The sequence below is a fragment of the Chinchilla lanigera genome, unplaced genomic scaffold, assembly GCF_000276665.1.
Source record: "Chinchilla lanigera isolate Chin_1 unplaced genomic scaffold, ChiLan1.0 scaffold00015, whole genome shotgun sequence".
Taxonomy (NCBI): Eukaryota; Metazoa; Chordata; class Mammalia; order Rodentia; family Chinchillidae; genus Chinchilla; species Chinchilla lanigera.
In genome coordinates this window covers 15,611,879-15,625,547 of record NW_004955416.1, presented here as the reverse complement: position 1 = coordinate 15,625,547, position 13,669 = coordinate 15,611,879, and the positions used below count along the sequence as shown (strand labels likewise).

Sequence of the window (13,669 nt, the reverse complement as noted above, 5' to 3'; positions counted from 1 at the left end):
TGGCAAGAGCAAGGTCCTGAGTTTGATTCCCGGTACAAAAAAAAAAAGAATGGCTCCTTTTTTGTGGAATGTTGTTCTGACCAAATTGATCAGGATTAGAGGTCACTCACAATAATGATAGTCATTATTGTTATTCACACTCAAACCAAAGCCACTTGTAATATTCACAAAAAGAGAACACAACAAAGGAAGTTAAGATGATAAAGACTCCCAGAACCTCAGCCCTCAACCCAACCTGTCTCAGGAGGAGACAAGAGGCAACTGGACAGTGGGGCACTGTGTCCACTGATCTGCTGCACGTACTGACAGGGCTGAGTCTGCATGCTTGTGGAATTAACAGATTAATGATCATCAGTGAATCAATCAGCTAATCCCTGGCCTCTGGAATTCTATAGCTGGAGTCACTGGAAAACATGAGTCTGAATGATCATCCTAATAAAAAAACTAAGCAATATTAAATTAAGCATCTTTTTAAAAATATCACTGAACTAGCCAGATATAGTGGCACATACCTGTAATCCAAGCACTTGGGAGGCTGAGGCAGGATGATCGCTATGAGTTTGAGGAGTTTGAGGCCATCCTGGGCCACATAGTGAGTTTAAGCCCAGCTTGAATTAGATAGTGAGACCCTGTCTCCAAAAAAATAAAAAATAAAAAATAAAAAAAAGAACAAAAACTGAGGGTAAAGGAGTCCCTGATCCAGCTAGTACTGTGAGGGGTTCTGCTGGACACTGGTGACCTTGAGCTTGCCCTTTGGTGGCTGAGAGGGGAGAAGATGGGTTTCAGGGTCCACTCAGTGACAGGGGAGAAAACAGGGCCTTCACACCGTAAACCTTATCAATAGGAAGGAAGTATACCATACCATTTACAAATAATAATAACATATATAATAATCAGTACTGTGAATGTCACACATGCAACTGATCCACACAAAATACACATGTTCATTGTTACCAACTCTCATATCATTGGCCCACATGTGGCTTGAATTCACCATAGTTCTGATGTGTCTGATGTTCACACTTTTAAGTTTAGGAGGAAGAGGAAATGAAACAATAAAACATGTTAGAACTTCATGCACTGGGCAACAATGTAAGCTATTTCCTAGCTGAGTCAGATGGTAATTTTCAATCACTGGAATAATATTTCCTTTATTTTCTTCATGCTATTCATAATGTCAGACTATAACCACAAACACAATTTTAAATTGAACTTGAATTATTAACATCCCCCTTCTTTTTTTTTTTTTTTTTTTTAATACTGAGGATTCACACTGAGCTACATCCCCAGCCTTATTTTATTTTTTATTTTGAGATAGGGTCTTGCTGATTTGTTAATTTCCCCAGGCTGGGCTCAAACTTGCAATCCTACTGCCTCAGCTTCACAAAGTGCTGGGATTACTGCTGTGCACCAACACACCCAATTTCCATTACTCTCTTAAGTCTAGGTAATCAATAAAACAATAAACCAAGCCTCACTCTGTAGCATTTGCTGGTTCCTGTGTTGTAAATACTCCCGCCATGACTGATTCCAAGCTCCTGACGTGATGTCACTGAACACAGAGCTGAGGAAAGACATACACAGCCATTGGTTAGTATTCCCATCATTATGCAGACCACGGATTTGAAGAAGAGCCAAATCCATGTTCACACATCAAAACTAATTGAAGTAAAAAGTTCAGTGGATGACCATATGGATCCTTTAGCCCCAGATGAGCTGGTGCTATACAGAGCAGATAGATAAAGACCATCCTTACCAAGCTGAGCCCAAACGGAAGATGTGTGAGCAAGATCAATGCTTGGTGTTTTTGAAGCTACTGAATGTTTGGGAAGTTTGTTATGAAGCAATGAGACAGCAATTAGACATGTTCTGAAATGCTTTTTGAATGACAGAGTGAGAGAGAGAGAGAGAGAGAGAGATGGGCTGCAGTTAGTCTGCTGGGAATGGCAAAGAACTTCCTGCTGGATGATTCAGGCAGCAATTGGTGGTGGTGAGGAACTCTTAGTGCAGGAGTTATGGATTAATGAGAATGTGCTAGTTCTTTCTTGAAACTTATACAGAAAAGAGGTCTATTCGGCTCACTGTTTTGGGTTGGAGAGGCTGAATTTTCAAACAGCATGGGGATGGTTCCAGCAACAGCCTCATGGTCATGGCATCATGGTAGACACATAGGCAAGAGGAATCACACAGCGAGACAGTAAGTCAGAGGAAAATGTGCTAATCCTTAAGGATGTGTTATGTATTGGGGAAAGACATGTCTGTCCCTTTGGATGGCATGTGAAAAATGCTGGTGGCAGGTTTGGTTTGAAAAACCATAAACAATATTACAATATAACATTATACTTATAGGGGGGACAATGACTAATGGCCTAGCCAGCATCTACTCTCCTTACTACAGAAGCCCAGTTGTTTTAAGGTGACCACGCACCTAGCTAAAACGCCTTCCCAGACTCCCTCACAGCTAGTGCAGCCATTTGACAGTTCTGCCATACAAAGTATATAGTAGTAAGTCCCCAACTTATGAACACTGAAGTTGTGAACTTTCACGGATACGAACAGATCTCACATTTGTTTTTTTAATGCTTTACATCATATATGTGTTAAAGGTATGTAAGACTCACTTTGTTGGATTTAGGCACAGATCTGACTTATGTATGGAACTCATTAAGTCAGGGATTTACTGTACCTATCATGATTCCATTTTTATATAAAAAAGCTACACCCAAAAATGTTAATAATAGTAGATTTATGGATGGTATTTATTTTCTTTGTAAGTACACTGTCTGAATTTTTAAAATAACAGTATTTTTATTCATGATTTAAAATTATTTTCATTTTGAAAACAATCAAATAGATATTAAAATAATTATTTTTTTTCACAAAACTTCACAAAAGTAACAAGAATTAGCATACAGAATTCAGTTAAACAATATTAGGAACAATCTGGATTTCATATTCAAATAAAAATGTTGGAGCTGGGCATGGTGTTGCACACCTGTAATCCCAGCTATGTGGGAGTCTGAGGCAGAAGGATTGAAAGTTCAAGCCCAGCCTCTAGCGAGACCCTATCTCACAATAAAAAATAAAAAAGACCTGGGGATGTAGCTTGTGGTAGAACACTAGACTACAAAGCTCTGGGTACAATTTCCAGTAGCAAAAAAAAAAACCAAAACAACAAACACCATAATTCAGATGTTGGGATATTCTCATTTTGATGCCATTTCTGGTTACAAAGGCCTCCAACAAAATGATTATTATGATAGCTTTGTTTTTGTGTGCAATTTGCTTTTCTATTTTTATGTCCAGAGACAGCTCTTCTTAAAGGATTCTGTGTACTTGGGGCTTAGGTGTAGAAGCTGGAGACGGAGAGAGGGCTTGGGGACACAGCCAGGGCCTTACAGGGGAATAATCAGTCCCCCAGACCCAGGAGTCTGCGTCCAGACCAGACAGAGCCTGGATCCTGGCCAAGCCTCCCTTTCTCCAGCAGTACCTTCTTTACATTTCCTTGGCCAGGTTTCAGAGGATCCCCTGCACCACCTCACCCTGAGCATCAGCAGTCTATTTTAGCCTACTCTCACCTTGATTCTGACATCCTGAGTGCCTTTTCTTTTCAGATACTTGTTTTGCAAATACTTTCTCCTCGTCTGCAGCTTGCTCATTTATATTCTTTTTTTTTTGTTGTTTTTCTCTGGTACTGGGAACCGAACTCACGACCTTGCACTTGCCAGGCAGGCGCTTTTGCCGCTGAGCTAAATCCCCAGCCCCTGCTCATTTATATTCTTAACAGTATTTTGGATGAACAATTTTTAAAATGTTGATGAAATCTACTTGATCTTTTTTACTTATGGTTATGGCTTCTTCCATTCTTTTTTTTTTTTTCCTGGTACCGGCAATCGAACTCACCTTGCGCTTGTCAGGCAGGCGCTGTGCTGCTGAGCTAAATCCCCAGCCCCGGTTATGGCTTCTTAAGAAAACTTTTCCTACCTGGAACCACAAAGACATCCCCGTCTGTTCTCAAGTTTCATTGTGTTAGTGTCTATGTTTGTATCTATGACCTGTCTCGCATGACATTTTGTGTGATGTGAGGTAGGAGCTGAGGTTTATTTTTTCTCTATGGATACACACCTAACACAGCCTCCTTTATTAAAAATGTTTTGGAGGCTGAGGGTGTGGTTCAGTGGTAGAACTTCTGCCTAGCCACAGAGGTCTGGCCTTTAGACATGGTTTTGCCCAGGGAACACTGCTGCGGTGGGAGGAAAAGTAGCACCCCAGACCTCCAGCTAGCAGGGTGTACCCCACTCCACCCTCCTCAGCAACTCTGAACCGAAATCCTGCCCCTTCCCCCAAAGCACAGGGACCATTCAATCTACTGCGTGATATTCAGCAACCTCCCTAGACTTTCTGAGCTATGAAAATGAGGATTTAAAAGATTACTCTGAAGAAATTTTGAGGATTAAATATGAACATCCTGAAGCGCAATGCCAGGCACTCAGAAAGTGTTCAGTAAGCACTATTTCTCTCCCTTTTTATGTTCTTCTCTGTAACAGGCAAACTGCAATTCAGGCCAGGTGAACTGCAAGCTCCCAGAAGGAACCACCGTTGTTTTTTCATGCCCAGAAATACTGCCCCAGTGAGTGGCCACCCCAGAGAACCCTGATAGCACAGCAGTACCAAGATCCTCAGCAGAATGGATGCTGGGGCAAGTGGCTGCTGTCCTCAGAAGATCTGCCTCTTCTTGAGACCTGCCAAAGATATATATTCTTTGTGTCTTTGCCAATTAAACTTCTCAGATCTGAGGCTTCAAGACTCCCTGCCCAAGTGGAGCTGAAGATCTTTGCACAGCTCAACTGTTTCTTCAAAAGAGCTGTGTAGTGATGCATGCCTGTAATCCCAGCACTCAGGAGGCTGAGGCAGGAGGATCATGAGTTTGAGACCAGCTTGGGCTGCATGGGGAGTTCCAGGCCAGCCTGGACTACAGGGTGACGCCCTATTAGGGAAAACAACACAGGGAAGGAGGAGGAAGAGATTTTCATCCTTGTAGCCCTCATGTAGAAATGAGTCTCAGTGTGAGGGGAATATATTCATACAGCCAGACTCCAGCCCAACCCGGTTCAGAATCTTTGGGGCCAGCTGCAGGTATTTATTTTTAAGGCCCCAGGAGCTTCTAATGCATAATCAGGGTTAAGAACTACTGGTCTAATCCAACCTCCTCATTGTAGAGATAAAAACACATGTGCAGACCACATGCTCAGAGGGCCCTGTGCTTGGTTGAATGCTCAGATGTTGCCACCATGAAATTCTTAATTGTTAAACAAGGAACCCTGCAGTTTTACTTTGCACAAGGCCCTGTAGGTTACACAGCTGATCCTGGCCCATCACACTGCTCTCAGAGGCAAAGTAAATTCTCACCTCATTAAAGAAGGGAGAAAGGCCCTGGGAGTGAGGAGGGAGGGTGAAGTACAGTTTTCCCAGCCCATGTGATCTGCCTGCCCTTCTACTGCCAGTGAAATGGAGATGTCCACTCCTTGGGGTCAGGGAGGGACGCTGTCCTCACATCTCTTGGGAGAAGCCATGGGGATGATGCGGAGACTGCCAGGCCTCTTCCTACCTATTAGAGATCCTCTGAGCCTCAGTTTTCTGTTTTGTTTTATTGGTATGGGGAATCGAACTCAGGACCTTGTGCTTGTGCCGCTGAGCTATATCCCCAGCCCGGACCTCAGTTTTCACATCTGTAAAAGGGAGGAAATGATGCCTGCCTTACAGAATTACTCTGAGGAGTACCAAGCATCAAGACTGTCCCACTAGGTGCTGGAAACATGTGACTTCTCTTCCTTTTCTTTAGCAGAGGGGGAAGTGGCTTTCTCCAGACTAACGGACGCAGGTCCAGCCCAACAGTCACTCAACGTCCTTTTCTGCCCGGCAGGTGGAGGGAGCTCAGCTTCTGCAAGTTCCCAGGCTTCCTCTTTTCTCACGCAAACTAAGGACAGGCGGTTCTGGCGACCCTTCGGTTCTGTCAACCCTCCTTCGGTTCTGGCGACCCTTCTTCGGTTCTGGCGACCCCCCTTCGGTTCTGGCTTGGATAGAGCAGCCCGCAGGGAAGACTTGCTGATGCTGCACTCTGGTGGTGATCTGTGGTATCTGCATAAATTACTAACTAAATGAGCCTGTACTCCTGATATATTTATTACACTTGATCTTAGCCAAAAGGCCGAGAAGCGATGCTCCTGATATATTTATTAATTGGCCAATTATATGCAGACAGCTTTCTATTAATATTTAAAGGTATTATAAAATTAAAAACAGAAATAAACCCAGAAATTTAAAAAACTGATATAGAAAAGAAATGAGCAATTTTAAAATGTCTTGCTAATTGTTTTATCTTCATACTCTCTTTTATTTTGAGACAAGGTCTCACTATATAGTTCAGGCTGGCCTTAAACTCATTGTGTAGCCCAAGCTGGCCTCGAACTCATGGCAATCCTCCTGCCTCTCAGCCTTCTGAGTGGTGAGATTACAGGTGTTCACCACCATGGTGAGCTTCATACTATCGTTTTGACTATTTTAAGGCACAATATACACTTCGAGTAGAGTTTGTGTTTAACGATAACCAGAGCATTCATATTTCATGGACTCTTTGTTTTTGTTTTACAGTCCTGGGGACTGAATCCAGGGCTTTATGCAGGCTACATAAGTGCTCCACTACTGAGCTACATCCCCAGTCCCAGATCCACATTCCAAATAGACTTTCTGCTAACTCCACATTTTATTTGGGCAATTTAGTATGAGATTTGATCAAATTGTCTTCGCTTTTAAGAAAAAAACTGAAAATGTGGCTGACAGAAGGAAAAGAGTATCAGGCCCACCATGCTGATGTGGTTTGCTCATGACTGTATTATTGATATCAATAATATAATTTCAATATGTAGTTTCTCAATAGGAATCTTAGAAAGCTACTGGCTTTCGAGCGTTACTTTATAGGCCGGGATACGGCTCAGCAGCACAGTGCCTGCCTAGCATGTGCCAGGTCATGAGTTTGATTCCCAATACCAAAAAAAAAAAGAGTTATTTTAGTTAAAACCCAATCAGATAATCCCCAAATCCACTTAATGAGGTATATGACAATTGCAGTATGTCACAAACACTGATATCCAATGAATAAGTCATTAGATTAAAAAACAGGAGACATGAAAGTCCTAATACTTTCTTCCAGTACCCCTTGAATTGCCTTAGAAACTCCCTGGTGTGTCAGCCCCTGCCTTTGGAAAACAGGCTCTTGGATGCTCTGCAGGGTCTCACTGTTTCCATTTCTGCCCCCTTCTTTTCAATTTTCCACTGAGTAGGAGGGTGCTCTTCTCACAGTGCAAACTGTATCAAATTCCTCCACTCCTCAAAACCTTCCACTGGCTTCCTGTCTTTATCAATAAACTATCTAAGCCACTCGTTCAAGAGGCCTCCAGGGTCCCTCGTGTGCCCCGCCCCCCTGGCCTTTTCTCCCACCCAGCCTTGCTCACCACCACCCAGCTCTAAGCTCCCCAGCTTCCTTCCATTCCTCAAGCCTTCTTTGTTCTTTCCCACCTGGGTCTTTCAAAGGTGCTCCAAATAGTTTTCTTAACATGCCCTTTCCTGCCACCCCTCCCCACTGTTAAATTTCTGCTTACCCCTAAGATCTCAGTTTAAATGTCCCCCTCTTATAGGCTTGTTCCTTATCCTTTAAAGTTAAAACAAAGACCTGAACCAGCTTAGCCAGTGTAACCTCTCATCAAATGCTTCACTTTTTCCTCAAAATTCTTTTCAAAGATTATTACATTGTATTATATTAATCTGCATCATGATTTGTCTAATATCGAGGCCCCTATAAGACTGTAAATTCCATGAGGGCAGGAACAGTGCCTGGTATGTAGAGAGTATGTTGGAAGAGCAGTGAATGGCTACCTGGCACCAGGTATGATGGTGTCTTAGTTACTTTTCTTGCTGCTGGGACAAAATACCAAACACCCACAAGTTAAGGAGGAAAAGTTTATTTTAGCTCAGTTTGTACAGGTTTCAGTCCGTAGTCAGCTGGCTCCCAGGCAGAGCAGCATGGGAGAAAGGCTTAGCAGAGGAGAAACAGTCCATGGCAGGGCAGGCAGAAAGCAACAAACAACATACTTCCCTTTCCCTTCTATTCCACTCAAGTGCAAGCGCATTGGCTGATGCTACTCACATCTGGGTAGGGCTTCCCTCTTCAGTGATTGTACCATCCACAATTATGCCAAGCCAATCAGCAGACTAATTTAGTTATTACACACCCTTAATCCATATTCACACACCTTAGATCCACCCAGCTCTGAAAAGCCCCATCTGTGAGCGTTATGAGGCTTTGGGCAGACATACAGATTCAAGCCATAACAAATGAATTCAATTATGTCCCCCTCCACATACGCACAAAACATGGTATGTTAAAGTCCTATTCCCAAATACCTCTAAATGTGATCTTATTTGGAAATAGAGTGTTACAGAAATAGTCAAGTTAAAATGAGGTTATTAGGCCAGGTGTGGTGGTGCACACTTGTAATCCTCAAACTCAGGAAGCTGAGGCAAGAGATTCACTGCAAGTTTGAGGCCAACCTGGGCTCCATAGTAAGGTCAAGGCCAGCCTGAACTACACAGTGAGACCTTGTCTCAAAAAAAAAAAGGCAGTATTAAGATAGGCTTTAATTCAATGACTGGTGTCCTTATTTTGACACAGAGACAGACAGATACAGAGGGACAACAATGTGAAGACACAGGAGGACCACCAAGATGACTATCAAACATCAGAAGCTAGAAGAGGCAAGGAAGGAGGGAGAAAAAACGTTAATACCTTGTTTTGGACTTACAGGCTTCAGAACCCTGAGCATAAATTTCTGTTTCTGGTCATTTGTTGTATCAGGAAGCTCTAGAAAAACTCATACAAAAGGGGAAGTCATTGAGTGAGGGCAGTTAAATGTTGCGGACTTTGACTGGTAGAACAATATAATGGAGGTTGTAGAGCGCAAGAAGGAGTCAAATTGTTCAATAAGCATCACTCGAGGATGTGCTTTTGGTTTTGTTTTTTGGTGCCGGGAATCAAACTCAGGACCTTACACTTGCCAAGCAGGTGCTGTGCTGCTGAGCTATATTCCCAGCCCTTCAACTATGTTAAAAATTGGCTCAATCTCCCAAAACACAGCTCGGTTGACCAACCCTCCTTCTTACCTCCCATCTTTTTTCCAAATGCCATATTCCATTCATCCTAGATTTGATGGACCCACAAGCACATCTCCACATCCCTGAAATCAGCCCGAGTCCGATCCAAGGAAAGGAAGTGGGTGACTGGCAGGTGTTTCCAATTTTTCTCAAATTAAATACATCTTTCATTTGTACGTGCATACACATGTGCATACATCTTGCGAAGGATGTGCACACATCTTTTATCTGGCTCTCCGGTTACCTTTTTCAGATGAACTCCTACAAAGTTACTGGGGCAAAAGGAGTAACATTTTAATTTTTAATAATTCTTTAAAATTTACAGAAAATTAAAGCCTTTGCCATTGCAGTCCACTCCAGACAAGGCCTAGGGTTTCTTAAAACTGGTTTAATTCAAACTAGCTCAATATCCCCTCCTGGCGATTTTTAAAGTGTTAGTAAATACATCCCAGCTCCTCTGCCAATGCACACCTGCGCTTGCGTACAAGCGCTCAAATGCTGGCCTCCAGCTGCAGGGACTTTTTGACACGCCCCCAAGCACCACCTCTTTAAATTTTAAAACTAAGGCGCGGACCAATGAATGTTCAGTCTTTGCCTGACCCAGGCGTCCCGCCTACACCCGCCCTCGACCAATCAAGCTGGGCTTTTCTCCACCGCCCTACTAATCAGCTTCAAAAATGAAAGCGTCACGTAATTTACGTGGGGCAAGTAGCCAATGAGAGCTGACATTGGGAACTAGCTCCGCCAATAGCACCAACTTTGGTAGAGCGCGGGAGGCTTTCGAGCAGGGAATCGGTCAATGGCGCTGGTTCCCTGAAGCTAGGGCCTCGGGAAGAGGGGCGCGCGCCGCCGCTGCAGCCCCCAGGGGCGGCGGCGCGGCCGACATGGCTTGCTGTCACAAAGTGATGCTGCTTCTCGACACGGCGGGTGGCGCCGTTCTCCAGACCCCGGCCCGTCGGGCCGCCCTGCGCCTGCTCACCTACCTGGGGTGCCGGTTCGGCCTGGCGAGGGTCCACTGGGCCTTCAAGTTCTTCGACTCCCGGGGTGCGCGAGGCCGGGCCTCCCGCGCGTCCGACTTCCGCGAGCTGGGGCCGCGATCGTGGGAGGACTTCGAGGCGGAGCTGGAGGCCCGGCTCGGGGGTCCCGCGCCCGGCGCCGCGCTGCCCGACCCTGCGCCCCGGGCCAGCCACACGCACGGCGCGCTGATGGAGACGCTGCTGGACTACCAGTGGGACCGGCCCGAGATCGCGTCGCCCGCGAAGCCGATCCTGCGCAGCCGCGGCCGCAGACTGCTGGACGCCGAGAGCGAGGCCAGGGAGACCGAGGCCGCGCTCGGGGGTCTGGCGAACGCCGTGTTCCTGCTGGCGCCCTGCCCGCACTCGCAGAGGGAGTTGGCGCGGTTCGTGTCGGGCTGCGAGGCCCAGCGCCCACCGCCCACGCCCCAGCAGGTGATGGAGAAGCTGCTGCCCCGGACGGTCCGGGAGGTCATGGTCGCCCGCAAAATCACCCTCTACTGGGTGGACATCACCGCGCGGCCCAAGGTGAGGCGACCGCGGGCTCGGGGCGGTGCTCGGGGCCTCCTTCGCGTCCGGGACCCGCAGGGCTGCGAGGCGCGCTGGCCCCGGGCGCTGCGGAAAGAAGCCACGCGATCGCAGGCAAATTCGCACGGCTTCCAGAGCACATGGGTAGGGCCTAGGTCCCCACGGCGTAAAGCATAGGGTCCTCTGCAGGTAGGTCCCTTTTTGCCTTCCCAGACTTTTATCTTCCTCCTAGAACATAGATTCCAGCGTGTGGGAGCCTAGTCCAGCTGGTCCCCGGGCCTGACTGCCTTTGTCTCAACTTGTATTGTTCGGTCTGCCTGGACCAGTGCTCGCCCTTCTAAGCCAGTCCGAGCCTCACTCAACCGTAAGGCCTCTGCATTTCCAGGCTTTTTTTTTACCCCCTTTCACTTTTTTTTTTGGTCTTTTTGAGACGGTCTCGCTATGCAGTTCAGGCTAGACTTGAGCTCACTTTGTAGCCCAGGCTAGTCTCGAGCTCGCAGCGATCCTCCTGCCTCAGCCTCCCGAATGCTGGGATTACAGGTGTGCGCCACCACCCTGGCTCCCCCTTTCACTTGACAGTTCTCTTTTATGTTCTAACTGCGCACATCTGCCACTTTCCATCTAATCTAAAAATACCTTGAAGAAGAGCATGTTTGTATCCCTCACAGATGTGTATTGGACATTGTGGATGTTCCATAAATATTTGCTGACCAAATGGATAAATGCATACAAACGTCAGTCTTAAATGGCTACTAGGGTTTTTTGTTGAGGCATGAGGTTCCCTACTTCCCTTAAGCACTGTGAGTGTATTTTTACTTTCATCATTTTCTTCATGGCGTGTTATTTTAGTTAACAAATACTCATTAATAAGCCACTACACTGAGTAGGATACATTCTACCCTGTTCTGGCTGCTAGGAATATAGTGGTGGCAGTGGAGCTTAGCCTCTAGTGTGGAAGATGTGTTAAATAGATAAGGCTAACAGGAAACAAATGAGCAGGTAGGTGATGCAATTTCAGATCCTGCTCTGAAGAAAATAAAGCTGGGTGAGGGCATGGGAGTCCCATGTGGAATTAGAGGCAGGTATTGTATTCGTGGGGGGGAGGTCGCCAGACAATGCCTTTTTAAGCAGAAAATTTAGCGGTGAAGGAGGAAGAATATGAAGATTTGGAAAGAACATTCCTATGGAGAAGAGCAGGTGTGAGGACGTGAACTAGAAATGAGCTTAGTTTGTTTCAGAAACAAAAAGGCTAGGAGTGCTGAGCCCTATTAAGTGATGGCAGAAGCCGCAGAAGTCAGAAAGTTCAGGAGGCCAGTTTGTCAGGCCAGGGTTGTAAGTGTGGCTGGTGTTCCAGTCCAAGAGAAGGCTTTGGCAAGTGGTTCAACGAGGTAAAAGATGTGATTCTATCTGCTGGAAATACACTGGCACTAAACCAGGAGTGGGTTAAGTTGCAGGATTACATCTGGGAGATCAACAGGTACTTTTAAAACAAATAATAGGGCTGGGGATTTAGCTCAGTGGCAAAGCGCCTGCCTGGCAAGCGCAAAGTCATGAGTTCGGTTCCCGGTACCGGAGGAAAAAAAAAACGAATAATAGCTGGGTGTGATGGCGCACACCTGTAATCCCAGCACTCGGAAGACTGAGGCAGGAGGATCATTGTGAGTTTGAGACCAGCCTGGGCTGCAAAGTGAGCTTGAGGCCAGCCTGAACTGCATAGCGAGACCCTGTCTCAAAAAGACACACACAAAAAAACCCAAATAATGATAGCGTGTTAAGATTTCCAGTGTATTCACATCCCAAGCCCCTAAACAAGCTTGGCAAATGCAAAATAATGCCACAGTGTTTTGTTAAAGAAGAAAAGGGCAAAAATGTTACAGAGATGGTAAGCAACTGATGAGAAAAATGGAAAATCTAAAATTTGTTAAGACGGCATATCAAGTGTTAGATACAGTATGCAACATATTACTGCTTGATTTGGAGTGGTTGATATCAAATCAGATTTAAAACTTCATTCTAGATTTGTATTATATCAAATAGTGGCTAGAAATAAGACTTCACAGATGGCATGCTGGGAGCTGGCTGACCATTAGGGAGCCAAACAGCCGTGCATTCTTGGAGCTTATAGTGCAGCGGACATTTGCAGATCCTTAAATTTGACATGTCCTTCACCTTATTATGTGTATACAAATGAAAAGTGTAACTATACTCTATGCTGTTTTAAAATCATGCATATATATTGCTTTTTAATTAAAAATTAAAAAAAATATCAAAAATTAATGTCCAAGGCTGAGCATGGTGGCACACACCTGTAATCCCAGCACTCAGGAGGCTGATGCAGGAGGATCATTGTGAGTTCAAGACCAGCCTGCGCTACAAAGTGAGCTCAAGGCCAGCCTGAATTACATAGCAAGACCCTATCTCAAAAAGAGAAAAAAAAAGTTAATGTCCTTGTAGACTCTTACTAAAGATTTACCTTTCATTAGATATGCAGATTTTTTTCTCCTGGCTGGTCCTTTCATTGCTTCAATTTCAACACATTTTTTTTGTATCCATTTTGCAGGAAACAACCAATCAGGATCTGTGGCCTCTGAACTAATTTATCTTTTATCTTTCTCCTCCATCTTCCATACAAGGGAACCACATCCCTGTTAACAGTAACTACTAGTCAATTAATTAATTAATGTAGGGCAGTATTTCTCAGATTGTTGTGCATAACTGAAACAAAAGTTCAAAAGCTTCTCATTACACTCAGTACCACTCTGTGTGTAGTATTTACTGTTGTGTTTTAATATTTTCTGTTTTGTTTTGTTTTGAGACAGCGTCTGGCCTTGAACTCACTATGGAACCCAGACTGGCCTCCAACTTGCACTGATCTTCCTGCCTCAGCCTCTCAAGTTTCTTTCTTTTTTTTTTTTTTTTTT

General features: G+C 44.9%; 1 protein-coding gene across 3 annotated transcripts in view; it reads left to right on the top strand.

The window, feature by feature from the left end:
• The first annotated feature begins 9,991 nt into the window (after positions 1 to 9,991).
• Positions 9,992 to 13,669, top strand: part of Ticrr (TOPBP1-interacting checkpoint and replication regulator) — a 42,768-nt gene continuing 39,090 nt past the window's right edge. For all 3 annotated transcript variants that reach the window (XM_013512556.1, XM_005381551.2, XM_013512555.1), the window contains exon 1: positions 9,992 to 10,748. In XM_013512556.1, the coding sequence (XP_013368010.1) occupies positions 10,092 to 10,748 (657 nt within the window). In that variant the 5' untranslated portion in view covers positions 9,992 to 10,091. The remainder of the gene's footprint in view (positions 10,749 to 13,669) is intronic.